This window comes from Pseudopodoces humilis, chromosome 4, assembly GCF_049639895.1.
Source record: "Pseudopodoces humilis isolate 2021_Gansu_Grassland_sample_001 chromosome 4, ASM4963989v1, whole genome shotgun sequence".
Classification (NCBI taxonomy): Eukaryota; Metazoa; Chordata; class Aves; order Passeriformes; family Paridae; genus Pseudopodoces; species Pseudopodoces humilis.
In genome coordinates, this window is record NC_142203.1 from 40,376,683 (window position 1) to 40,404,101 (window position 27,419).

Consider the following 27,419-nt stretch of genomic DNA (forward strand, 5'->3'; position numbering starts at 1 on the left):
ACAGTCAGCTCTATTAACTTCTACAAGGATTACATGAAATTAAGCTTGGTCAGTTTCCTACTAACAAGCAATTTTTTCTGAAACTGTAACCCAAGATCCAGTAGTCTAGGCTCCAGACAGGAAAAAGCTTTTGCTGTTACAATTCTAGACAATGCACTGTTCCCAAAAGCCTCAGAAAATAAACACAGAGGTGGCTCACAGGGTTATAAACTCCTCCGTTTCTCTTCCCTGTGGGAGGGCAAGAAAGGGACACAGATATGCTTGTGTTTATAAACCGTAAAAACAAAGCCTAAACCCCCTCACACCTCAAGCATAAAAACCCTCAAGATGTCCCAAACACCACCTTCCTCCACTTTCACCTTACTTGGCAAATTACCTCTAGTTTTCCTTGGAGTCTTCAAGCATGGTTCTTAATTTGGGATTGAGCAGTAATATATACTGACCATCTGTCACAGCAAATCTCAATGGCCCAACAGACATTGGTTCAGAGAAAGAAAAGTCTTTGAAAAAACATACTGACACATCAATTAAAAAAAAATCCCTCTCCTAGCCACCAATTTTACATTCTTTGCAAACACTACCAACACTGGGCAAACTGCTCCTGTCACTGGTTCCTCTGCCAGAATATTAATTCTTCTAAATTCACTGGGAAACAACCCAACTCAAACCAATCAACCAAAGTAAAAAACAAACAAAAAACCCCAAAACCAAGCAAAAACCCAAAGCAAACCAAAAAACAAAACCAAAAACTAAGCAAAGGGGAAAGGATGGGAAGAAAAAAAAAGAACAAAAAGCTTAATCAAACTCTATATACTCAACAAAATATATGTTTTTCTTTCAAAGTGACTAAACAGCATCCACCAAAATTTAAATGAAAACTTTATTATTTTAGAAGCAGAAATTTAAAAAAAGTCAATCAAAATTAAGACCAACATTAAACATACTATACAACATATACACAGCAGAAGTATTTGACTACTCTGCAGAAAGGTTAGTCAAGTAACCATAAGAGTTCATGAATGAGTTTGCCTTTAGTTTCAAAGCTATTAGTAATTATTAACATTAGCATGACAAAAAAAAAATAAAATCCCGATATGTTACAATTTTATTCTAATAAAAACTTAAAAACACTTGGCTTTCTTTTAAATTATTTTTAAAAATAAAGAAGCTTTTTAATTTTCTTTTGTATAGGATTGGATTTTCTTTCCCTCACATTTTGTATAGGATTGGATTTTCTTTCCCTGAGTATTTAGAAGTCAATCTTTCATTTCTCTATACTTTAGGTTCTTGCACAGTGAATATAGATTTGAGTCTCCAGATTGGCATAGTCAGAAGAGACTGTATTTGAACAATAATTTGTTATTTAAATTTATTCAACTGATTTTCTCCAAGAAAAAACTCAGAGTCTCCTGTACCTTTCTTTTAAAAATCAGGTAAGTACCTGAAAAAGTAAAGTAACAAGATGGTTTGTTCATTGTTACACATTTCCTGACAAATTCTGCTACTCAGGATTACCAGTCTAGAACACACAGGATTTTGCAGAATGAAAAAATCAAAACACAAATATTTGAAATCTTATTGCAATACTATTACCATTAGAAACAAAACGCTCAGCTTTGCTCCAACAAGTAATTTCCTTGTCACACTTTTACATTATAATTCCTGATAAGACACATCACTTAACTTTCAAGAGTTCTTCAAGGGAAATCTGACTTAAACATTCCCTAATATACAGTCTGCAAGTTTGCACACGTTATTTATTCAAACGTTTCTTCAATTGTTCTAGATGCCTAGCATCAGCTTCCTGGAGAATTAATACAGTAGCTTTAGACTGAAATGGATTAAACTCAATAGTCATCAAACAACAGAGATCTATCAGCTGTTTTTGACATTTCTCTAAACCATCCTTAAGTTTTAGACGTAAAGCTGGATCCTTTTTCAGCTTATTCATTTCAGGCACTGAAAAGCCAATCAAACTTGTTAGAATATCATCAGCAAAATCTACTTCAAGATAAGCGGAGCCATCAGAAATTTTTGCCTTTATACCCCAGGACCCATTGCTTTTTGTAAGGCTTCCAGTGAGAGTGACAATAAAACATTTAACTTTCAGAACTGTAACAGTTTCTGGTTTTTTTGCAAGGAGAACGGAAATATATGTGAAAGGTGGAGAATCTAAATCTAAATGTGCCTCTACTTCCTTGCAAGGAAAAATCTGTAAATCATGATCCTGCTGATCTCCTTCTGGATCCATTTTTAGGGAAAACATAGGATCATCATTTAATACCCTGCTGTCAGAAGTGTGTTGGTGTTTGTATCTGCTCTCATCTAGGTCTGTATAATTCTGCCCTTCCTTAGGAGGATTTTCCAAAGAAAAATCAGATGAACTGCAGGTCTGACGTAAGCCCTTGTGCTGCAAAAAGTTACTTATGCTATTTCCATCTTCATCAAGTATCATTCTTCTCACATTCTTTTCCTTGCTGATAGCTTCCCTGGGCTTATCTCTTCCATTCACATGGTCTTCTTCACCAGTGCCATTTAAAGACGAAGGGCAGGAACTTCTAGATGTATGTGGAAGTCTGTCAGTAATTAAACCTATGTTTCTGTTCATGTCTACTGGTGGCACTTCTTCCATCTCTCTTTGCATTTCTTCTTCCAGAAGAAAGTCATCTTCTAAAGGAAAATCATTTAAAAAGGCATCAGCATATTCTACAGGAGGCAAAACTTGTTCATCTGAGTGAGGCAAAGGACTTCCAGGTTTTTGTAGCAAAACATTTCCATTGTGCGCAGACAGTGAATCTGAGGCTGTATTAAAATTGTTGCTTCTACTACAGTATCCACTTTCTAAAGATGTTCTGTTGTTTAAAGTAAATTCATTATTTTCATCAAGGCTGGCTAAAAGCTCTTCATCTGAAGGGCCAAGAGTTTGTTCTAATTCATCCACGGGCCTTGCAAAAATCTGTTCATGTCCAGCTTGTCCAACAGAATTAGGGTTTTCAGCTTCTCCAATTAATCTAGCAAGGACCCTTTCCTGACAGTAATCCTCAAGAAGAGCGTCAACTTCACCCCCCAACAGTTTCACATTTTCTGGCTTAAGCAGAAGAACACCAAGACGATATGCAATAGTGCCCTGTACTGTGATTTTTGTTCCAGGAGGAAGATTACTGCACAGAACGGGCACCGGTTGATACTCCATGCCCTGAATTTGATGTATGCCATCAGTTAGTTGCAGCATCAGCATTCGAGTAGGCTTTGCTTCCCAGGGCTTCTGGAATGCCTGAGAACTGCCTGTTACTTCTTCATTTACAGTGCTTTTCCCTCTTAGCTTCTGCAACTGAGAATATGCTGGCTGGCTAACATCCACCAGTGAATCAATCTGTATGGAGTAGCAGCCTGATAACTCTCCCTTGGGAGTATCTAAGATGCAGTTAGGCAAAACTGGATATTCCAAGTCTCTCAGATCGGTAAGAAGCCATTGTTCAAATACCTGCTTATTAATCTGATCTTGACTTAAATTACTACCACTGTTTTCTTCCTGGATCCAATTAATACATGCTGCCAGCCATGTTAAAGGAACTTTAATGTGCCATGTGGATGAAAGCCAGGTTTCCACTCTTGCTACAATGCTAGATGTAGACATTTTCTTTCACGGTAAGAGACTGAATTCCCTAAAATTGAATTCAAAAAGACATACTTAATTTTTTGACAAAAACTGAAATTATTACACATTTCATTCTCATTTTACATAAAAAAATTAAAAATACTTCTACAGACAATAAAATTACAGGCATTTCTAACATTTAACGTTTCAATTGGCATAAAAGGTATGTGCAAAATGAAAGTATGGAGACTTACACAAGCAACCATGCTTTTTTTCTGTTGATTTAATTAGAAAATTATAACTGAAACCCTTTTCATATCAATTGTAAGTGAATGGACAAAAAAAACCCCCAAACCAAAACGGAAGTAGGTTTTAAAATATATTTCCTCTTTTTTTATGGTTTTCTTTCTGTTAACAGACAGTTTACTTTGAAATTGACCTGAGATGGTACTCTCCCACTTTATCAGCACTGTTAGGAACAGAAGTAAGAGGATCTATAGAACCAAGCTGCGGTCTAGCAACACTTACATCAGAGGGGTGACTTTCTGTCTGTGACTGAAAGCTTTGTACCTGACAACAGGAACCTGGCTTGAATCAATGTTATCTAGACACCCAGGGCAGAACTTGGCTGCAATAGCACCAAATCTTGGCAAGTTATCATTTCAAGTATATCAGTGGGTAATAAACTCTAACTTCTTGTTAGTTTAGGAAGTAGCTCTGCACAGAGTAGAACAGAAGTATTTCAGTTGGAAGGGACTTCGAATGATCATCTAGTTCAACCACCTGACCAATTCAGGGCTGACCAAAAGTAAAAGCACATTACAAAGGATATTGTCCAGATACATCTTAAACACTAACAAGTTTAGGGCATCAACAACATCTACAGGAAGCCTTTTTCAGTATTTGATCATTCTCTTAGAATTAGAATCACTCAGGTTGGAAAAGACTTCCAAGATGCAACTTTTGACTTAACACCAACCAGCATGTCAACTAGATCATGGCACCAAGTACCATGTCCAATCACTTCTTGAACAATTCCAGGGATGGTGGCTCCATTATCTCCCTGGGCAAACTGTTCACTGCTTAAACATCCTTTCCATGAAAAAATTCTGATGTCCAACCTGAACCTCCCTTGGAAAACCTTGATGTCAGACTCAGAGACTGACCCCCACCTTGCAACAATTTCCTTTCAAGGAGATTTGGAGAGCAATAATATGCCCCCTGAGCCTCCTGTACTTCTGCCCTGCTCCCTCAACCACACCTAACACCACTAACTCTCTACGCCTTTCACCAGCTTTGTTGTCCTTCGTAAAGAAATTATTCCTTATTGTCAAGTCTGATCCTCCCTTGATACAGCTTTGAACCATTCCCACATACTCTGTTGCTGGATGTCAGGAAAAGGCCAGCATTCCCTCTCCAGGTCCTCACTAAGGAAGCTGTACCGAGCAATGAGGTCACCCCTGAGCCTCCTTCTCTCCAAACCAGACAAACCCAGAGCCCTCAGCCGCTCCTCACAGGATGTGCCTTCCAGCCCTTCCACCAGCTCTGTTGTCCTCCTCTGGACCATTCAGGGCCCTTCCCATCCTTCTCAGGCTGTGGGGCCCAGCACTGCACACAGGACTCAGGGTGAGGCCGCAGCAGGGCTGAATCCAGCAGGATGATCCCAGCCACAGCTGGTGATGCTGTGTCTGATGCGGCCCGGGATGGGGTTTGCCCTCCTGGCTGCCCGGGCACACACTGCTGATTCACCCTGAGCTGCTGCAGACCAGCACCCCCAGATCCCTTTCTGCAGGGCTGCTCTACACACACTCCTCTCCCAGCCGATACTTGTGCCCAGCTTTACTGCATCCCAGGGGCAGAATCTGTATTTGTTCTCATTAAAGTTTCATGCCACTGATAGTTACCCAGTGCTCCAGTCTATTCGGATCCCCCTGGAAGGCTCTTGTGTCTTGAAAGACTCAGCAGCCCCTCCCAATCTGGTATCGCTAGCACACCGGCTAAGATTGCATTTAACTCCTGTATCCATGTCACTACTACATTGAAAAGATATTAAGATGCCTGACTGTGTATGGATCACGTTCAATCCCTTAGAAAGGGCGACCGAGGGGTTCAGTCTCACTACAGAACACAAAGAAAACGAAACCTACAGTAAGAATGTTTAAGAAACACCAGGTGTAGATTTCACTGTGTTTCTTGGGGCTTTTTTGCCATTAAAGCCTTCAGAGCGAACAAAAGAGCCTCCAAGCTCTCCCCAAAAGATCCACCGCTTGGAAGATACCGCGTAGTTACTTAAGCCAGTAAAGCGTCAGCTTTAAACACGGAGGTGAAAGGGATGAGGGAGGGAAGCAGACGCGGGGGGACGAGGAAGATCTGAATGAGGACAGGCCGCATCTCGCAGCCCCCTGGAGGGGCCGAAAGCTCCAACTCACCAGGCTGGCGAGGGGTCCTAGCGGAGCGGCCCCGGCCCTGAGAAACGGGGCAGCGCCCGAGCCCACGCTCCCCAAAACCGCCGCGCGCACCCACCAGCCAATGGGAGGCGCCCGTCGAACCATCGCGAGAGCCTCGCCATAGCCGGCGCCGGGCTGCACGCACAAGGCGGGGTTTTAGTGGCCGCCATTTTCTCGCCTCTCGGCTGCAGCTGCTCCCGCTTTCCTGGGCCGCCTCCTCGCTGCCCGCGCCGTTCCCCGCGCGGCTCCCGCAGCCCAGGTAGGGAAGGCTGGCCGGCCACGGCACGGGCCTAACGGCGCCAACCTTTCCCCGGGCCCGTCTCGTCCCTTCCCTCACGGAGGGCGGTGCAGATCGCGGCGCCGCCTCATTTCCTGATGGGCAGCGGCCTCACCCAACGAGGCGGCGGCGGCGCCGCGCGGGGGGCGGTGGCGGGGCCAATCGCGGGTGGCGCTGGTGGATGTGCGCGTTAGAGGCCGGGGCTGATCCCCTTTCTCTACCGTACACGGCGGGGCCGGCGGTGGGCGCAGGTACGCGCAGCCCGCGGCGGCGTGCAGCCGGGGCCGGCGAGTAGGGGAAGGGGGCGGGAGAAGGACACAGGCCAGTCCAGGCCTGGGCCGGTAGAACCGCCGCTGTACCTCGCTCGGCGGCGCTGCGTGACACAGCGGTGCGAGAGGGCCTGTGTCGTGGGGCCTCAACCGCCGAGGGCTGCTGTGGGCACCAGGGTTCCGTGGGGTTCCGAGGGTTGGCGGTAGAACAGGGAAATCTCTGCGTGGAGGACACCGGTGTGCCGCCGCCTTGGCTATTGCTGAGGGCCTTTAGATGGCCACTGGCCCCATTGCCCCGCGGGGACAGTGCGAGTTCCGCAGCGTCAGCGGCTGCGCTCTAAGGGCGGGGGCGCGGTAGCTGCCTTCCCGCGCCCGCCCGTGGTAACTGCTTAGGGCGAGCTTCTGTTGAGGATTATGGCGGGCGCAGAGAGGGCGCTCCGGGCCGCGGCCTGCGCGGAAGCAGATGCAGAGACCGATCGGGAGGCGGACACTCTGTATCGCAGCCGCGCTGCTTTCGGGGGCGGGCGGATTGCCCGTGGCTCTAGGGCTGACCTGCTCCGCCCGCTGCACTGGGCTTCGAGCCGCCGGGCACCTCCTTTGTGTCCGCCCGGGCAGAGCCGGGTAACGCTTCCCACGGCCGCGTGGTGGTGGCGGCCCTTCCGCTCCCGGCTCCGCCTCGCAGCGGGCGGGCGGGCGCCATTTCAGAGGGCGCCATTTCTTTTGCTCCGCAGGGGTTCCGCAGCGCCGCCGCTTTCGCCCCTGTCCCCGCCGCGCTGGGCGGGCGTCTGGAGACGCAAGGAGGGAGGGGGAAAGAGGCAGGCGAGAAGTGCCTCTGTGCCCTGGAGGCGCTCTGGCGTTCCTTAGCTGTGGTCGCTGGTCCCACCTCTCTTGTCCGCTGTGACCCTTCGGTGTTCATAAGGAACCTGGCTTCACTAGTAGTGTGAATGTCCTCGATTTACCTAGCTGAGCGAGGTTACTGAACACGTGGCGTATGGGGAGCTTTGGCTAGGGGAGACTAAGCCCTGAATTTTAACTGATAATAGTTCGCTCCTCGCTGCCTGAAAATTCTTGGGATAGTAGGAAATAGATTAATCGGTATCTGAAAGGGCTATTACACTTTGTCGGTGTCTTCCTTACTGCCCATCCGCGTAACAGCGCAGTTTTGGCAATGCCTACCTGAGATCCCGCTATTGCTAAACTTGTGCATGCCCGTTAGCCCACTTCAAGTGCCTGGAAATACCGGCATGTGTTGGGAAGGCAGAGCCCGTTATTAGTCCTCCAAGCAGGGCAGCAATTACATAGCTGTCTGAGAGTACGTTTAATGAGTTTGAATCAGCTTCTTTACCACCCCCATTCCCCTTCCCCCGATTATGGCTACAGGAATGAGTGCCTGCTGTTTGTTGAGGCAGTGGAAGTTAATGCAATGCAAGGGGAAATACGTGATTGTTTGGTTGAATTTGTAAATCACATTTTTAATGATACTAAGTTGAAAATTTGTTTATTATATCTACACTTCTCCCTAATGTGACTTAGTAGCTGAAAGCAAGTCACAATTTATTTCAGAAAATTATACTGAATTACAGTTGCTTTTGGGGGTGTATGCGTGCAGTGGGTTGTGTGTAACTACAGAGGGTGGTATTTTTTAAAAGGTTATTTTAGTGTAATTTGAAGTTGTAATTTTTATTTTACTCAATTTTTTTTATTTTTGCATCAATTATAATTGAGAGGAATGCATGCTCAAATGTGTGTTAGTACATGGGTAGAGAATTTGTAGTACAAGTGTTGACAATTACCTTAACAGGACTATTTATTAAGTGTAGGTAGTGTTGACCTAGATAGCAAGACCAGATTCTGGTGTAGTGGCCTTTAGAAAGTGACACCAAGGCACATATCATGAGATTATGTGGTTACTTAAAACTAGAGTGTATCCAAAACCTGTAATTCAGACATTAGGTTTATGTAAGTCTATAGATTTGGCCTTTATCTTCTCTTAGTGATGTGTTTGGCTTGCCTATGCTTTTTCTTTTATAAAGAGAAAATTTGCAGCAATTGCTTAGGTCAAACTGTTTTCTGGCTGTAGCAAGAAGCAGGCTTACAATGTGGGGAGACTCACAACTGATATATGCTGTTTTCATAGGCTCTTGAAGCAATAGGCTGTTGGATTTTGATCCCGCCCAGAATACTTGAGTTTTGGTCAGCAAGGATATATAATAGCGGTAAGTTCTAGCAGCAGGCATATGTTTTTGTTACTTTTTTCACTTTAGCATAAGGTACAATTTGTCTTTTGACAAAAAAAATGTACCTTCCTTGTTTTTCAACAGGTTTTGCTTGTCCACATAAGAAGAAAAGGCAATGGAGACTGAACAACAGGAGGAGACCTTTACCAACACAGAGACAAATGGTAAATTTTTTAAAGGACTATTCCATTTTAGAAAGACCTTCTTAAAAACTTTAGGATTTCAAAGAATTTTGTAATCATTTAACTTTACTGTATGTTTGCATGAGCAATATTTTTGAGTTCTGCATTAGATATGTTCAGTTTTGATTACTGTGTCATTGCACATACTTTTAAAGCATAAACATAATCTTTCTGTTGGCATGTTTCAGACTTGAGAACTGAAAATTATGACCAAATATTGAAAAATATTTCATAGCTGTATGGAAAATGTGAATATGTATGTATGGTATAGGACACATCTGTTAATTGCATTTTGTTCATTGCAGTTGTTACATGCAAGAGTATGAATATGTGAAATACTGCTGAAGAGCTTAATAGAAAATTTCTTGGGAATAGTTACCACGGAAATTTGGGCATTTGCTGTTGTTGATTCATGCTAGTTTTTCCCAAACAGCATCTAAAGTGTAACTTTACTATTATTTCACCAGTATTTCAGTGTTGGACAAACTATATTTGAGCTTTATGCCAGAAATGTTTTCCCCAGTTGTAAATTATAAATAGATACTAAGTGGGTGGTGCTGCACTCCTTTAGATTAAGTGTCATTAATTTCTTTTTTGAAATTATTATTGCTTGTGTGCAACATTCTCCTTTAAGCCATAGTTCACAGATTTTTAAATGCGTTTTCAGTTGCTAATCAGTCAGAAGGCTGTTGAAGTGAAGATATGTTTCTGTGCTGTGGATGTTCAGAATAGATGTCTGTAATTAGTTTTGTGCTAATAGGAAAGAATGTATTAGTAGTACGAGCATAAATTTGGCACATGTTCCACTTTATTATGACTTAGAAAGTTAAATAAATGTTTATGTTTCCCCCCTATGGACCTCTCTACAGGCAAACGTCCTGCAGAAGATATGGAGGAAGAGCAGGCCTTCAAAAGATCTCGGAACACTGATGAGATGGTTGAATTGCGCATCTTGCTTCAGAGCAAAGTATGCCCTTTTTTTTTTTAAGTGTTTTTTTGTATTGCATAGCTCAAGATGGTGGTGATAAAGTGCATGTTGGGTTATAAGTGCAGAGTGATTATGTGCTTTTTTTAAAATGAGATAACAGAGTAATTTTCAGTATGTAGGAATAGTAGTTGTAGATGTATTGCAATGAAATTGTCCTCGGGGTTCTCTTAAAAGGCTAAGTCCCTAAGGATCAATACAGGGTTTATTAAAAAGATATACTTGCTAAGAAGTAGAGCAATAAAGATTCTAAGATACTTTTACATTTGAGTGGAAGGTAGCTATATTAATTGAGGGGAATGACTGTATGTGAGTCTTTGGAAAAGAAGGTATTTTGAGGATTATAAATTTGTTATTTTAGATTAAATATGTGAGATGAGAATTTAGGATTTTAGTAACTCTCCCAAATAGATCTACTAAGCTTGTTCAACTATATCAACAGGAAGAAGTGTGGGAGTAGTGCTTCAGGGATTGCAGTGGTTTTGTTGACAGGTGTAAATAGTTGAAGTTGTGGTATATGAATTACCTCTGGTGTTTCCAGTTGCTGCAGTTGGTTTCTGAAGTATCTCAGTCTTCTGTGCTGGTGGGAAATAATGTTGCCTTAACTCTGTGTGGCATTTCTGACCAATAGCCAAGTTACATGGAGTACCATGAAACATTCTGCATGCTGTTAGCATAATGTACATGTGTAATAAATTCAATACTTTTCATAGAATCCTTCAAAGAACCTGGTAAAAATGAAATTTTGCAATTACTATTTTTTACTGTTTGCCAGTTTATTCCTGTTGACGCTGGTGGCTTGAATAGTTAGTGGCTGTTAGCATTAATTGCAGCCTTTTTCAGTTTATCTTGCTCTGAGAAATTAGTTGCTTTACAGATGTACAAAGCAGTATTACCACTTGAAATTATCAAATGTTTGGAGCACGAAAGTGGAATTTATACACATACCCTGTAAGGACAAAAAAAGCTGATCAGAGAATTCAGAGAATTGAGGAAATAATTGACCTACATTACATTCATTTAGTTATTTTTTTTAACAGACCTAGTCTATGAGAAGTTCAACATGGGCAAAATTGCCTAGAAACTTCTCTTTAGAATTGAAATACTAGTGGCAAAGCTGAGTTGTCTTTCTCTCTCTGTGTGTTCATGGTTTTAAGAGCTTTTGGTAATTTTTTTTATGTGGACAAACGTCCAGTTGGTTTCAGTTTGGTTTGAACCCTTCCAAAGTAGTGCCTGTCCCCACCTCTTGGGCCAGCAAAAATAGATCTACTGTTTATAGTCTTGAGTTCAAAAACTTAGGCTGTGTTGTGTTGTCATAATGTAACTTCTGAAAACTATTTTCCAGAATGCAGGAGCAGTGATTGGAAAAGGTGGCAAAAATATTAAAGCACTTCGTACAGACGTGAGTATATATGAGTTTGAACTAATTTACCACCACTTCTTTCAGAGCACTACATCGAAAACTTGATTGCGTGCATTTCTAGGAATTGGAGCAATTCAACTCTATAGACATCCAAGTTACGAGCCATTTGTATTGATTGTCAGAGTAGATAACAGTTCTTCAATTTCTATTTCGATTAAAACCCAGCTTGACACATGGGAGGAGAGGTTTATGTTAAATCTCTTCACTTTTTAATAGGATTCTGCTAAATTACACACTTGAAGTGAGTTACCATCCTAATTAAAAATATTGACAAAGCTTAAACCCCTTAATAGTACCATTCCCCATATGTGTGCATCAATTATAGTACTGCTGAAACCCTTGCAGGTGGCTGGCTTAACCCAGTGATAGAGGAATTCTTTAACTTCCTTTAAAAAAGCAAAACAAAATCATCCATCTGTTCCTTAACAGCTTGCACATGAAGCACAATAGCATTAATATTAAGGTTTCTTGCTTTAAATATGAGTATAAAACTCTAAAGGAACATTCTGTTCTGTTATTTGGAAGCATTTTTAAATCATCATGACTAAATGCCTGTTCACATTTTACAGGGGGTTGACTTTGGTGATTAGACACATGCTCAGCATTAATGTTGTATATTTATAAAACTTGGCAACGCTTCTTGAATTCCATTTGTTTACACTCCTGTACTTAACATCAGCTACAATTTCAACGATTTTTCCGATCAAGACTCTGATCAGCACAAGATTTGGCAATATATCATGACAAATCAGTTCCGACTAAGTTCATAATCTACCGCAACTGGAGTTGAGATTTTAGTTGAATGGTCAGGAATCATACATATGCTCACTAACTTTGGCAGCTAGTTGTTCCTCTTTTTTAGGGTTTTTTTAGTCGGGTTTTTTTTTGTTTGGTTTTTTTGGTTTTTTGTTTGGTTTTTTTGAATAAATCCGTATGTCACCTAAGTCCAGATAATTTAAATTCGTCTGGAACATGAACTCTCCCTATATGCCCAAGATTCTAGTATGATAGGTCTCGACAGGTGTTGCGTCTACCCTCATGAGCCAGCCTGCTACTGAAACATCATTTATTAAAAGTAAAAAGTAGTTTAGTCAGATCAAGTGACTCATTTTTAAAGTCCATACTGTTAGGCCACAGTCGGTGTAGCAATCAGTTATTGTGTTAGTCTTCAGAACAACTTAAGCTTGTTTCATTAATTGAGAGTAATGAGTATAGTTTGTATTAAATTAAAATTTATTGCTTTTCCCCCTTTTCCCTCTCCTTGTTTTTTTGGCCATATATCTCCGTTGCCCATGTACTGGATCGACTTGCCCCTGCGTTGCCCACCATGACGTTGGCCCATCCGCCCCTGAACGCCCATGTGAAAACCCTGGTTGGCTATGCCCAAAAATGTGCTCGTTGCCAAACGGGTACCATACTTGACAACTTCCGATTGAATACCCATGCCCAATGCCAACATCCACGAACGCCAATGACCAATGCAGTACAATGCCAGTGTTTCAGTCCCAGACAGCAGTGGCCCCGAGCGGTATGTCCCAACAGTTTATGCCTCACTGCCTGAATAGAAAGAGAGAAATGTATTTTATTACCTGCCTTTGATATAATTAAATAGTATCCCCTTATAGACGGTGTATTGTTTTTTTTCAAGTTTTCTGTCTTATTTTCCCCATTAAGTCTTTTTGTCACTGAACTTTTACGTGAGTTGCCCACCCAAACAATCCACTAATTTTATTTCAATGGAAGGAGCACAGCTTCAAGTGTTGCATATTTGCTGCATTGTAAATCAAATTGGTTCGAAATAGTCTTCGCTCTGTCTTTGTGGCCCACCTTGCTCCCCTCAACATTGCCTGTTCATAATTATTTCTTATGAAATGCTAATTCCGGTTCGCTTTCCTTCACTTCTCATTTGTTTTGTCTTTTTTTGTCTTGCATTTGTATTTGTTTTCTTGGAGAGCCCATTAGTAGTCTGAGTTCCATAACCTTATTCCAGATACAACGTTCACCACTTGCATATCCTCACTTTTAATATGAGAAGGTGTGCCAGTTCTACAAATGTAATAGTGAGGGTATCCTAATTAGTGGTGGCGGGGAACATGAATATTCACTTCTACTTTTCAGTTCTGCGTCAATTTCTTGCCCACTTAATTTGAGCCCTTCCAAAAGCCTATTCTGTCTTTCTCTCTCTGCAAGACCTGCCTAATCTTAAATTTCTCATGCATATATACTGGGCATAAACAAAGATGCATGTGTTGTAAATTGAGCAAACAGGTTTACTTTAAATGGGGAATATTTGAGAACTCTTCTTTGTAGTAAATCTTGTTAAAATTTTGTGTGTAATGATAAAAAGCATTTACTTCTGCTTTCTCTTTTCTACCTTCTCCATATCGTCTGTCATCGTGGTTTCCAACAGCATCTTGAGTATAAGTGCAGATATAGAGACAATTGGAGAAATCTTGAAGAAGATTATCCCTACTTTAGAAGAGGTATTTATCTTGAAATTTTCCTTTGTTTAGAATGAAAAGATTAGCTTTTCAATGAGATGGTTCTAGAGTATTTGCTACTTTTTAAATACAGGAAATTAGAAAAGTAAAAAATGCCAAAAGGCTTTTAAAGAAAGATTACATGTTGGCATCTTTTGCATAGAGGGTAGAGGCTGTCATTGTTTATTAAATTAACAACAGCCTTCCTGTTTTCCAAATAATAAGTTGTACTTTTTGGTAACTTCTTAAATGTTTATAGGAAGTGGCACAGTGTCATTTAATAAGTAATGTAAAAAAATAGGGAAAAATGATTCTTTGTGGTGAGGTGAGGTGTTTAAATTGTTGTGGTTGTATCAAAAGAAATACCAGATTACAATTCAGCAATAAATTAAGTTGTCCCATTGTGTTTGAAGAAAAAGTTTAAAACCCCAAATACTTTGAATTTTTGTGATTAATCTTTATTGCTTCTCCCTATATGCATCTTATTTGCAGTATCAACACTACAAAGGCAGCGACTTCGACTGCGAACTTCGACTTCTTATTCACCAAAGTTTGGCAGGAGGCATTATTGGTGTCAAGGGTGCTAAAATTAAAGAACTCAGAGAGGTACTTGCTTTCTGTTTTTCTGAGATTTGATTTTTTTTCAATAAGCAATGTTTTCTGATCATAAGGGGCATATGTACATATCTGCTGTTCAGTAATTCCTTCTGAACATGTTGCATACAGGCTTTTGATGTTGTGAGATGGAGCTGGGAGTTGCAACTTTCTTGCAGACCCTGAGAAGTAATGTTGGTGGCAGAGCCATGACTTGGTTAAACATTATTTGTGGTACTGTTTTTAAATAAAGGATTTTTACTTCATTTTATTACAATTGTGTTCATTTCTCCTTTTAAAACAAGCTGTTGCATAGTGTAGAACTATTTGTGTGGTTGGACACACAGAACAGTCTAGAATGAAAGCATCTCCACAGTAGACGTATTGTGAAAGTGCTTCATGTTTGGTTTTGTATTTTTTAATCCCAACCCCTGGAAGACACTTTTTGTTTGTTTTTTTTTTTAAGTGAAAGAGTAAGATTTAAAAAACTTAACAGTCTCTATGAACTGAAAAGACATGGTTGAGTTTCTTGGTGTTGTGTTAAAGGCCGTTTCAGGTCAGTTCAGGTATAAACCAGTACGTGTTTGTATGGATTAAGAAAGGCAAGATAACTAGACATAATCCTAGCAACATTGCTGTCTTAGCATCCAAAGAATGTTGGTTTGAAAGCTAATACAGCCTGTAAGCTCACAATGTTTATGTGATCCTTTTTCTAATACTTAATGAAGCATCGTAGATGAGTCATAACTGAAATAAGAGAAGACTTTTTTTTTTCATCTTCCTACAAAACTTAGAGCAGCAAGATCTTCAGAATATGTAATCTTCTAATTTTGTGTGATAACTCAGAAGCAAGCATGCAGATTTAAGTGGGTGGGAACTTAAAATGTTTTTAAAATAGATTGAAAAGACAATGGTCTTATAAAGTTGTTCAAAATACATTTGATAATCTTGGATTATTTTTTCTTCTGCAGAACACTCAGACCACCATTAAGCTCTTTCAGGAGTGTTGTCCTCATTCAACTGACAGAGTGGTGCTTATTGGTGGAAAACCGGATAGAGTTGTTGAGTGCATCAAGATTATCTTGGATCTTATCTCTGAGGTAATGTTTATTAAATTTATTTTATTCTTTCATTGGCTTTCATGAATGTTTTAGACATTAACTGGATGAAAGATGGTGTCTTTCAGTTTCTAGTTTAAATTCAGTACCTCCTACTTTCTTAACAGGGAAGTGACAGACAGTTACGAACTTTGGGAACTGTTTCTATTGTGTAGAATTGGGGTACACCTTATGAGGGAGGAAAGCAGTTTTTGGTACTAGAGGGCCACTTATGCTTTGCATGTCATTAGAATGGGAAATTCGAAGAGGAAGGAAAACAAAATGTCTCTGCCACATCTAAGTAGTTTTAGTGTCATAGTTAAGTTCATAGGAAGCACATCATCTCCTCTATCGGCAGCATTGTGAAATCAAGAACATGTCCCAAATGCATAAATGTGCTAGTTTAATTAAGTATGCCAGTTGTAATAGAACTATCTGATTTGGGAAATTTTTTTGTCTGTTTATATTAGTCTCCAATTAAAGGACGGGCCCAGCCTTATGATCCCAATTTCTATGATGAAACATATGACTATGGTGGCTTCACAATGATGTTTGATGATAGAAGGGGACGGCCAGTGGGCTTTCCAATGCGTGGAAGAGGAGGTTTTGATCGAATGCCCCGTGGTGGACGACCTATGCCTCCCTCGAGAAGAGATTATGATGACATGAGCCCTCGCAGAGGACCTCCACCACCTCCACCAGGTCGTGGTGGTAGAGGTGGCAGCAGAGCTCGTAATCTTCCTCTTCCTCCTCCACCACCTCCTCGTGGCGGGTGAGTTGTTGCATAAATGCATTATACAAAAGCCCATGTTGTATATCTGAGTCATATGCATGTATTCAGTGATTTTTCCATGCTTCCATGTTGGTAGCGGGTATGCAGGATTGAGCCTGTATTAGACGAGTATTTTGAAATATACTGCAATTTAATTAACCTGCTCTGTTGTAGTAAGTTGCCAGGACTATATTCAGTAGTTCTTCTGTTAGGAACTTAAGTTATTCAGTACTTGGGTAGAGCAGTTTGATACTAAGTTACATGTTAACCATGAATGGGAAAATTCAGATTAGAATAAACCAGCTAGCTCATAACACACATTCCACAATTAACATGCTGCTGCCTTTTTCATTTTAGAGATCTGATGTCCTATGACCGAAGGGGCAGACCGGGAGACCGTTACGATGGCATGGTATGAGTTTAAAACTTGCTCTGTTGTGTCCCTAAGCATAGTTAGTGTGCTGACGTCCTGTTCTGAACCACACTCATATTCATGTGAGGCATAGACAGTTCTGACAGTGAAGCCAAAATGTTTTGTACATACAAGTGGTCCTCCTGTGGATAAATATTTGACATGTCAATGGTACTCTTGTTTTCTTCCTTTTTCTCTGTGATCAAAAAGATTCATAGAGTTTGACTGCTCAGCCCTTTATCTTGCCTTGCACTGGCCATCTTTCAGATTTTTTTAATCAGTGTGACAGAAATAGCAATTGGTAGATTTTTTTAGATGGAGAAAGCATGTCAGAACAATGTTCTCTGATGAGTTACACAAGCATTCTTAACACTATAAGTTGGAAAACACAGGCCTTGAAATGGTAATACAAATTATGGCACAGTTTCTGAGAAGATCTCTAGTTGATGGAAGGTGATGGCTCTTGAAATCAATTCTTCTGTATTTTGTAGTTTCTCTGCAGAAAATCCACTCAATTCTAAATGTTCTGGAGGTAGACCACCTCCAAAGGTGGTGAAGGTAGAACCACTGCTTAGTTGAATCCTACATGTATTCTTTCTGGGAGGGTGAAAGAAATGTCATAGTGTGTGGAAGCTTAAAACAAAGGGTATAAATAGTCTTGTATGTTACATTCTGAGGAGCCATGCCCCAACAGCCAAACTGCTGTTGTGAGACAAGATTACTCTTTCCTCAGTAGAAAATCCATGAGGTTGTCCTCGGATAGTTACTTTCTTAGTAGCTGGTCCAGTGCTGTCTTTTGAATTCAGTGTGAGAATAACGTTGATAACATGCTGATGGTTTTGGTTTCCCTATATAGTATTTATCCTCAGTCACGCACTTAGTCAGTGTCTCATTCCCTGACAGTGAGTAGGGAGCTGGGAGAGGATCGTAATCAGTACAAGTGACCTGAACTGGCCAAAGAGATATTCCACACCATAGAACATCATACCTAGTATATAAACTGGGGGAGTTACCCAGTAGGGGGGGTCCATAAGAGTTTGAGGATGGGGCCGGACAGTGGTCAGCAAAGTGGTGAGCAGTTGTATCGTGTACCCTTGATTTAATTACCAGTTTCTGTTGTTCTGGGGTGTGGTGGTGGTTGTTTCATTTTTTGTTGGCTTTCTTTGTTTTGTTTTTAAACTTTCAGTTATTTAACTGTTCTTACCTCAAGCTATAAGTTTTACTTCCAATTCTCATCCCAGTTCGCTGGGCTTTAGGTGGGGGGGGGGTGTGAGCAAGCAGCTGTGTAGTTCTTAGTTGCAGGCTGGTCTTAAAGCACCACAGAGGTGGATCTCTATAGTAACCATCGTCTTTTCTCCTCTGGCTCTGTGTGGTACTTTATTTAGGATGACAGATGATGCATTATTTTTTTCTTCTAAAGTAATGTAAAAGAAATGAAAAAGAGCTATGAAATGGGCTGTCTTAATGGGCTTCACATGTCCTCCCTGTGAATAAGAGTTACTGGAACTATAAATTACAAGAATGTCATGTGCTTATTAGAAGTAATAAAAGTAAAAATTTGCTGTTAATAAAAAAAAACACTGTTTCCCATGCTACTCTGCATGCTAAGAAGCTGGAAGAATGGAGAAGTACACCTCCAAGATTCCTTATCTGTGTTTACATGTTTTCAGACCCTAGGTTTTGTTTTCTTCTATTTGCAGCTTATAAAGCCTGTGCTAGAGTACATAAACTGAGAAGCCTGCCCTTCTTTGGGTATTTGGTTGAGCACAGTCTTACTTAGCTTGACTCTTGCACAGTGATGTGTTCTATTTTTATTCCAGTCCAGCTAGAATAGAAAATCCATTTTGACTTAGGTTTAGCCTGTCATGTTGACCTTCACTTTATTGACATGGGCTTCTACATGCAAGTGGAGTAATTTCCTTTAGTTTGGTTTTTCTTTTGGAAGAAAAAACAATTTCATTTCCTTTCCGTAGTAAAGCTGCGCATGACTTTGGCTCCTTTGTGACCAAGTATTATAACCTGGTTAAAGTGAGGACTATCTCCCAACAAAGATAGTATTTAATTTCTAGTTTTAGTTCATCATGATCCTAGTATCCTAAATTGTGCAAGCAGGAAGAAAACCTTCACACTGAGTGTGACATCACAGCTTCAAGTGTCATGCCAAAAGGTAAAGTCTTCCTGTGCTACCCTTTGTTTCAAATAGAAACTGTTGCATAGGTAGAAGTTTAAACTAAACCAATATTACTGTGATACGTGTAATGAAGGAGAAAGCTGCTCTTAGAGAGTACAAGTGCTCTTTTCACATGGCTTCTGTCCTACATAGGTGTAATAAAAGGCAACAATTGATGAGCATCTCAAAAATCTTGGAAAAATTGAATGTACAGAAAGAAATTTTTTTTGCCAGTTCTCCTTTTCATTAAAGGCAGAAAGACTGAACAGTTGACGGCCAGCCTTTAAGATCAGATGTTGAACTGTGGTTTTTCCTGAGTTCCAGAAATATGATATTATTGACAGCCTTGTAAATGCTGAAGTGAAAAAAAACCATTTTGACTTTAAAAGATGGGTAAATTCCTCTTGGCTCTACAGAGTTAATCACTTAAGATGATACTTTCCTGTTAAATAACCTGGCTTAAAGTTCCAGTAGAAATATGTACTGCTGTTTAAATGCTCTTTTGACTTACAGTATGTTCTGAAGCTTTTTCTCCAAAGTACAGACTTGTTTATCTGCATATAGACATACATATTTCAGTGTGTAACTACTCCAGATCAGATCCTCTAGAACATAAGGATTGTTGTGATCTGAAAAATCCTGAGTTTTCTGTATTTTTAACACACTCATTCTCAGGAGCATGTATAAAAAGTAGTAAGGAAGAATGTATGGCAACTATGGTATTTATTCCTGCAGGTGCTGGAAGGAAGTAACAAAATTTCACTTTCCAGGTCACTCTTATAAACCAGAAAAACATACTACAGAAGAATTTGATATCAGTTAGGACTGCATGCGGGATTTTTTATTAGACGTAAAAAGCTAAGCTCTTTGCCTTATCCAGCCCATCTGTTGTTTGATTTCTGTTCCAGTTCTGAGGAATGACTAGCACAAACTAGTTTGCAGCATAGAAAATACTATGTATGCTAAGGCACCCTGTTTAAAAAACTCATTTTGCACAAATAAACATCAGTTGCTGAAATTGTAAAATTCTGAAAGGAAGAAATGCCATATATCATATGTTTTAGAAACATGATTAAGTTTCTAATATCATTAGGCAGCAGTAGATTGTTAGTCTATTTACTGGCTAGATGAGGTATGTGAACAGTAGAACATAAGAAGCAGTGTCCTTCCTGTTCAACCTGCAGTTGGTGTGCCGTTACTTGTTTCAGTGTTACTGAACTGTCTTTTTCTAGCAGATGGCAGAAATAAAAGATAAAGTATTTTTACATGTAAAAATGTATAAAGGTTTTCTAAAAGAAAAAAGGTTTATGTTTTGCATTGCCATTAGTTTCTGAGCTTCTTAGAGGGAAAATCTGCTAATACCACAGAAAGAGAAGGAAAACGTGAGTTTCCCATTAAGACTTGCCCCAAAGTAATATTAAATGCCAGTGAGTCTTGAAAGTGATCTAAATCACATAATTTTAAATCTTTGTTAATAGTATGAAAGTTTCTTTGTACCACTGTGCATTCTATTTGGTTGTGACATTCTCTAAAAGTCTGTATGACCTGGACTTCCTTTCTTTCTCTTATGTTGTGTCTGGAAGATGATGCAGTGTCATGTGGATGCCTGTGATGATATGCAGCCACCAGAGCTGGTGAGTATTTTCAGCCTGTCTTTTGAAAACTGCTATATTGAATGAGTTTAAGTGATAAAGCAAATTTTTTAGAAAATCTTGAGTGCAGTACATGACAACGTCAACCTGTTAAAAATTATAGACATTCTTCTGACTCCAAATTTAGTGGCAGATTTAATGGCATGTCCCTTAAAGGCAAGTAATGTTAGTAGAAAGGTGGAACTATGCAGCAGCTTGGTAAAAATGGAAGAGCTTTTCTGTAGCTCTTCTGCCTCTTTTACAGACTATTTTCATTTTGTTAAATGTTTTCTTTCTTCATAACGGATGCACTGTAGATGCATGCATTTACAATTTATATTTTGTGTTACTTTCCTAATGTGGGATTTTTTTCAAACAGCTTCTCACTTTCATTTGTGAATAAGCTATCTTTAACTATCAATCTATTTGAAAATACATTATTTGATCAGATAGGTTTTGGGATGTTATCACAGAATCATAGAATGGTTTTAGTTGTAAGTAACCTTAAAGATTATATCTATCTGCCATGGGTAGAGAACCTTGAACTAGACCAGGATGCTCAGAGTTCCATTGAACCTGGCTTGGCACACTTCGAGTAATTTGGCATCCGCAGCTTTTCTGGGCAACCTGTTCCACTGCCTCACCACTTTCACAGTGAAGAATTTCTTTCTAATCTAATAGCTAAAGTAAACCAACCGTCTTTCAATTTAAAGCTGTTGCCCCTTGTCCTTCCTCTCCATGCCTGTGTGAAAACTCCTCCCCAGCCTTCTTGTAAGCTGCCTTCTGGATCTGGAAGGCCACATTATGGTCATTCTGGAGCCTTTTCCAAGCTGAACAATCCCAGCTCTCTAACTTTCTTACGTAAAGGAGATGTGCTGCATCCTTTTAATAATCTTCATGGTCCTTCTCCAGACTTAATCCAGTAGGTCCATGCCCTTAATGTTGGGGGCCCCAGAGCTGGATGCAGTACTCATGTTGGGGTCTCAAAGGAGTAGACTAACAGGGAGAATCACCTCCCTTGACTTTCCAGTGCAGCATGGGACATGGTTGCCACTCTGGGATTCCAGTGTTCATTGCTTGGTCATGTCCTACCTCTCACCCACCAGCACCCCCAAGTTATTCGTGGCAAGGCTGCTCTCTAATCTGTTCATCCCCCAGCTGGTGTTGATACTGGGGATTGCACCAGCTCAGGTGCAGCACCTTGCTCTTGGTCTTGGTTAAATTGAGTGAAGTTTCCCATGGGCTTACATCCTGAGCTTGTCCAGGTTCTTCTGGATAGCATCCAGTCCTTCATGGAGTCTGAGACACAGAGTGTGTCCTGATAAACACAAGAAACAAGATCCTAACAGGCTTTGGAGTTTTTGCCCTGACCCGGAGGACTGTGGTAAGTGGGACTCCCTGTGAGGGAATATCCCCAAGGAGCTCAGCTCAGAGGAGACTGAGAAATCTAGGAGTGAAAAAAAAAAGTACAAAAGAAGCGCAGCAGAATCAAGAGAGAGAAAAAAGAAATTAAAAAGATTTTTTTTAAAAAAGTTACACTTCCAGTCTGTCAACAGCACCATTCAGCTTGCAAATTTGCTGCAGCTGCACCTAATCAGTTTGTGTCATTGATGAAGACATTGAATAGCACTGGTGCCAATGAAGGCCAGACCCTGAGGGACATTTCTTCATATCCATTGAAACTCTGAGGCATTGACACTGCCCTCTAGATACAACTATTCCTATTCAACAAACACTCTACCTATGGAATCCATCCCTCTCCAGTTTGGACGGAAGAATGTGGAGACTATGTCAAAGCCTTTATGGAAGTCCAGGTATATGGTACCTGTAGCCCTTCTCTTATTCACTGATGTAGTCACTCCATTTTAGAAATTACGGAGTAGCATTAAGTGTTGGCAATGTCTTGAAGATGGCACAATGCTACCAAATTAATACTTTTAATTAATTCACATGAAAAGTCAGTTCTTGGGTTATATACACAGCAGCTGCTGTCAAATTCTATAGTTTTGTAGTGTGGAGAGGAAGATGTGATTAAGGAAAGTTTTTTTCCTTATAAGAAATCAGTCCAGAAAGGAATCCTATGGCAAAGACCAACAGCAGTATGTCATTCTGTGCAGTATGTTATATGATCAGGTTTTCAGTTAAGCCTTAAGCAGAGTCCTTCATTGTCTTGTATTTTGGACTCCACTGTGAGCTCTATTATGTTTGTCTTATTGGTTAATAATGTGATTAGACAATACACGTTGCTTAGAGACGGAGGATAAGCTCAATGCTTAAATCTGAATAGCTTCCATTTTGATGTAAGAAGAAAGATGGCAAGAAATCTTTTTGGGAAAGTTGTTACATTGTAACTTCTGTGGGTCAGTAATTGTGAGTGGTTGAACTTGACTGGCTGCCAGGGGCCCACTCAGCTGCTCTCAGGCCCCTTCCTTAGTAGAGTGAGGGGAGAAAGGAAGACAGAAAAGTGCGTGGCTCATGATGAAGACAGGCACATCCCTTGCTGATTAACATCATAGGCAAAACAGATTTAGCTTGGGGTAGGTTTACTGCCACTTTGAGTATCATAGTGAGAAACATAAAAACACCTTTATCCATCTTCCACTTCTTCATACTCAAGTTTCAGTCCTTCATTCCTTACGCTTCTACTTTGCCATGAATGGTGCAGAGGTGAGAGGGACTTGGAGCTTCTAAGTCAGTTCATCATACTTGCCACTGCTCCTTCTTCCCTGCACTGTTCCCCTGCTCCAGTATAGGGTCCCTTCCATGGGATGATACAGCTGTTCATGAACTGCTCAAATGATCTGTTTCCAGTGGACCACAGTTCTTAAAACTGTTCCAGTGTGGGTCCCCATCATGAGGGGTCAGTCCTTCAAGAACAGACTCATTTGTTGTTGGTCCCCTCAAAGGCTACAGGTGTCTGCCTGTGCAGCTTCCTTCAGGGCATATCTACCTGCTCTCAGCGTAGCATCACTCAATGGGCTACAGTGTAGCAATCTGCTCCAGTGTGGTTCTCTCTATGAGCGGCAGGGCAGTCTCCATTCCAGCGTGTGAAGTAGTTTTTTTGTCCTTGCTCACTCTTGCAGTCAGTGTACATTGGAAATTTTTTACACTTTCCTTAAATATTATCACTGAGATGTCACCAGCTTGGCTGATGGTCTCAGCCTTAGGCAGCCTCTGGACTGCTATCATGGACCCCAAGAGACTCTTCAGAAGTTGAAGTTGAGAGAACCATGTGTATTTATTCTCTGTTTCTGTAGGAAAGTATAAATATGGGGTCTTACACACTTAGAACACGTAAGATGAAATGAGAACTTGATAACAAATGAAAGCTTACATATCCTAAAAATGAAAGGGCCAGGCATTGCAGTGATTTGCATTTGGTATATGGTGGTTTAAATGTAACAGAAGTAACTCATGTTGTGATTGTTTATTCAGAGGTGTAAAAGGTTGTAGCATAGTCAGAATCAACAGTGTAGATGTAGTCATGGATCACTGACGGGGTAGACTTCTTGCTCCAGAACTGGAGACTGGAGTCTCTCTTGAGCTGTATTGGTAGTATTAATAAGGCTCTACTCTTGATGTTGTAATTCTAATGTTTAGTACAGAGGTCACAAGTAAATCAGGATCAACAGCTGTCTACAAGAAGCTGAGATAGTGAAATCACCTTGGTAAACCAGCACAGCTGAATCCTTTGTCATTTCATGTGTTATTCTTGGAGATATTGATAGGGTAGGATAAGAATCACAGAATATCTGGAATTGGATGTGACCTACGAGAATCATCTCATCCAACTTGTGGTCCTGCACAAGGTGACCCCTGGTGTAAATAGACAGAGGTTAATAAGCCACTCGTTTTTTTCTGGTCTTCCCTCTTTTCCTCAGGGTGCCCTTGATGTTACAAGACTGTTGTATTTATATCAAGTTGAGGGTTTTGATGTTTGATCGAATGGGCTCAAAGTTAACAATAGAATGCTTAAGATAAAAATGTGTTAATGTAGTATGGCTGTTCATGTTAATGTTTTTTTCTTTCTCTTACAGTTTGAAGGCGGCTCTGGTTATGGTAAGTGTTTATATAGAACCTTTGTGTGTAGTTCATTATGTAGTTACTAAAGGGCTTGATGCATACACTTAAATCAGATTATTCTTACGCAGGGGGGCGTGGTTCATATGGAGATCTTGGTGGACCCATCATCACAACACAAGTAACGATTCCCAAAGATGTAAGTAAAGTTGATTTGCTTTCAACTCATACTTTCTCTTAAAAAAAGTCATAGTCACTTTTCATACTGTTTAAGTAAATCAGAAGTTCTTAAAGTGCTTGATAAATACTTTTAATACAAAACAAGTGTTTCTAAATCACCAACAGTATATTGTTTGACTGGTCTCTGTCTTCAGAGACATATGAAATAATTTTACTTGTGGTTAATATTCAATAATAGAGATGGTCCTTGTAACTTCTGTTTTGCAAATGAGAGCTGGTTCTCACAGTTTTTATCTCACCTGTGTTTACACAATTAATACTGCAGGGTGTATTTTTAGCATATAAAGAAATAAGCTCCCATTGCAACACTTAAAACTGAATTTACAAAATCTACTCATGCTGTTGTAATTTTCTAACTTTTCGGAAAGACTGTTTATCAGGAAATGAATGTTCTTGCTTCCTTCCCTAGCTGGCAGGATCTATTATTGGAAAGGGAGGCCAGAGAATCAAACAAATACGTCATGAGTCAGGAGCTTCGATCAAAATTGATGAACCACTAGAAGGCTCGGAAGATCGGATAATCACTATTACGGGAACACAGGACCAGATACAAAATGCACAGTATTTGCTGCAGAACAGGCAAGTTAAAGTTATATATTGTCCCTACTGTCAAATTAACATGTATATGATCAAACTGCTCTTTTCTGTGAATCAGTTTTATAAGAAGGCAGGTTTTTAGCAACTATTTGAACCTAACTTCTCTAGTGGTAGTTCTGCCTTGATTCTCTTCTGTTCTCCATTCTAATTAAAATGAAGACGCCCTCAAAACTAATCTTGCTGGAAGACATCTTAACCAAGCAGTCCTCTCCTTTCTCTGGTGAAAACTGCTGCAAAAAAAACTACTTGTAATAAATTACATAGAGCCTGTAGAAAGTATAGAAGATTTCAGTGGATGTTGGCCTAGTTCTGTGTGGAAGACTAGTGATTTTGTTGTTTTTAGATAACTAAATTGACAACAAATCACAGTCTGCCATATGGCACAGACCATGCCTCTACAGGACAAGTTGAAATCGATTTGGGGCTGTTATGCAGCATTTCACACCTTGCTGACAGTACTTTGCCTTCTCTGCCAAATATTAACAGCTACAGATAGCATTTGCTGTATTAACATTCTGGCTACTAGAGCAGATTTTAATGTCTTAACTGGAATGTTTGGCTTATTACTAATATTTAACTATGCCTGAAATACACTAATATAATTGTTAGCCATTGACATCTTAAAATTATGTACTTTTAAATGTGTTAGGAATTTGTAATTTAAAATGCTTTATGAATGTTGATGCAAGATGTATGGTCCATCATTCTAATACATGCTTTTTTCTTTTTCTTTTATAGTGTGAAGCAGTATGCAGATGTTGAAGGATTCTAATGCAAGATTATTTTTTCTTTTTTATAGTGTGAAGCAGTATTCTGGAAAGTTTTTCTAAGACTAGTGAAGAACTGAAGGAGTCCTGCACCCTTTTTTTTTTTATCTGCTTCTGTTTAAAAAGCCAACATTCCTCTGCTTCATAGGTGTTCTGCATTTGAGGTGTAGTGGAATCTTTGCTGTACACCAGATGTAATGATTTAGTTCCTTACAAATACATGGGGGGTGAAGGGCGCACGAGACTAACATTGAAATTTTGAAGTGGCAGAGAGAGTGAATTCTATTTTTGTTCATTGTTGGTGGTAAATTGTACTGTTTTTCTGTAATTGTTGTGAACACCCTGCTTTATGTACACTGTATCTTACTTGGAAGGGGGAGAATATGGTAGGCCACATGTCCCTGGAGTTTCTTGAGAGCAGTGTGCAGAATGTAATGCTTTTTTGTAAGAAACATTTTAGGATTTTTAAATAAATTTAGTGAACCTATTCTTGGTGGTTATTTTTCTTCAGGTCTCCATAAGGTCTTAACTAAAAAGGATACACCTAGTTTGTTTTCTTTTTCCCCATATAAATTGAAGTTGCTGTTAAGCTTGCTCTTAAGTTTCCATGATACATAGATGGAGTTATGTTGGGTTTTTTGACAAATTAAAAAGATCGTGTGAAAACAATGACTGCCTTGCTGTTTGGATGGAAAAAAAAGGTGATAATACTCACACAAATGCTGTGTAAAACTTGACGTTTTTGCAAGTGTTTGGCCCTCTTTGCAATACATATATTATTGGTGACAGTATATAAATAAAATACTTTAAAACTTTGTGATGTCACTGAGTAAACAGTGGTAAAGTACACCTGGTTTTAGACAGCTTGCTTAATGCAGAGTTGCTCTGCCATTACTGAATAAATTATCCCTGTTTCCCGAGCTTTTGTTTGTATGGGGTAGGAATTGCGAATTGGCAAATTGACAGTATAACTATGTAACTTGTTTTTCATTGTATGCAAAACTTCAACTTGTTTCCCAAATGTATGTTGAGTTCCGTAAGAATTATTTGTGAGAAATTAAAAAAATATAAAGCCTCTGGATATCTCATGTAATACCTTGGCATTTGTATTTATAGTTAAAAGTTTTAATTTCACTTCCTGAATAAAAACAGATTAAAAAGTGTGAAGGTGTGTGACACGTACAGATATGGTCGGTCCATATTAAGTGAGGATTCTTGTGG

General features: G+C 40.0%; 2 protein-coding genes across 8 annotated transcripts; one reads left to right on the forward strand and one right to left on the reverse strand.

Annotated features, from left to right (window-relative positions):
• Positions 1-626: 626 nt before the first annotated feature.
• Positions 627-7,182, reverse strand: RMI1 (RecQ mediated genome instability 1). 3 transcript variants are annotated; one of them, XM_014252270.2, is made up of 2 exons: positions 6,682-7,182; positions 627-3,665 (listed from the first exon to the last, which is right to left on the reverse strand). In XM_014252270.2, the coding sequence occupies exon 2, from the start codon at positions 3,635-3,637 to the stop codon at positions 1,754-1,756; it is 1,884 nt and encodes a 627-aa protein (XP_014107745.2). In that variant the 5' UTR covers positions 3,638-3,665; positions 6,682-7,182; the 3' UTR covers positions 627-1,753. The 3 variants fall into 3 exon arrangements, with proteins under 3 accessions (XP_014107745.2, XP_087910202.1, XP_005522688.2); XM_088054076.1 differs by lacking the exon at positions 6,682-7,182 and adding an exon at positions 6,122-6,251; XM_005522631.3 differs by lacking the exon at positions 6,682-7,182 and adding an exon at positions 6,028-6,158.
• On the forward strand, positions 6,180-27,365 carry HNRNPK (heterogeneous nuclear ribonucleoprotein K). 5 transcript variants are annotated; one of them, XM_088054078.1, is made up of 16 exons: positions 6,180-6,304; positions 8,729-8,807; positions 8,913-8,991; positions 9,867-9,977; positions 11,341-11,397; positions 12,903-12,946; positions 13,829-13,901; positions 14,391-14,504; positions 15,464-15,592; positions 16,060-16,361; positions 16,719-16,773; positions 20,527-20,577; positions 24,612-24,633; positions 24,711-24,793; positions 25,244-25,413; positions 26,170-27,365. In XM_088054078.1, the coding sequence occupies exons 3-16, from the start codon at positions 8,944-8,946 to the stop codon at positions 26,201-26,203; spliced, it is 1,293 nt and encodes a 430-aa protein (XP_087910204.1). In that variant the 5' UTR covers positions 6,180-6,304; positions 8,729-8,807; positions 8,913-8,943; the 3' UTR covers positions 26,204-27,365. The 5 variants fall into 5 exon arrangements, with proteins under 5 accessions (XP_087910204.1, XP_005522689.1, XP_005522690.1 ...); XM_005522632.3 differs by lacking the exon at positions 6,180-6,304 and adding an exon at positions 6,471-6,573 and having other exon boundaries at positions 8,913-8,992; positions 9,880-9,977; XM_005522633.3 differs by lacking the exon at positions 6,180-6,304 and adding an exon at positions 6,471-6,573 and having other exon boundaries at positions 8,913-8,992; positions 9,880-9,977; positions 26,231-27,365.
• Positions 27,366-27,419: the final 54 nt, after the last annotated feature.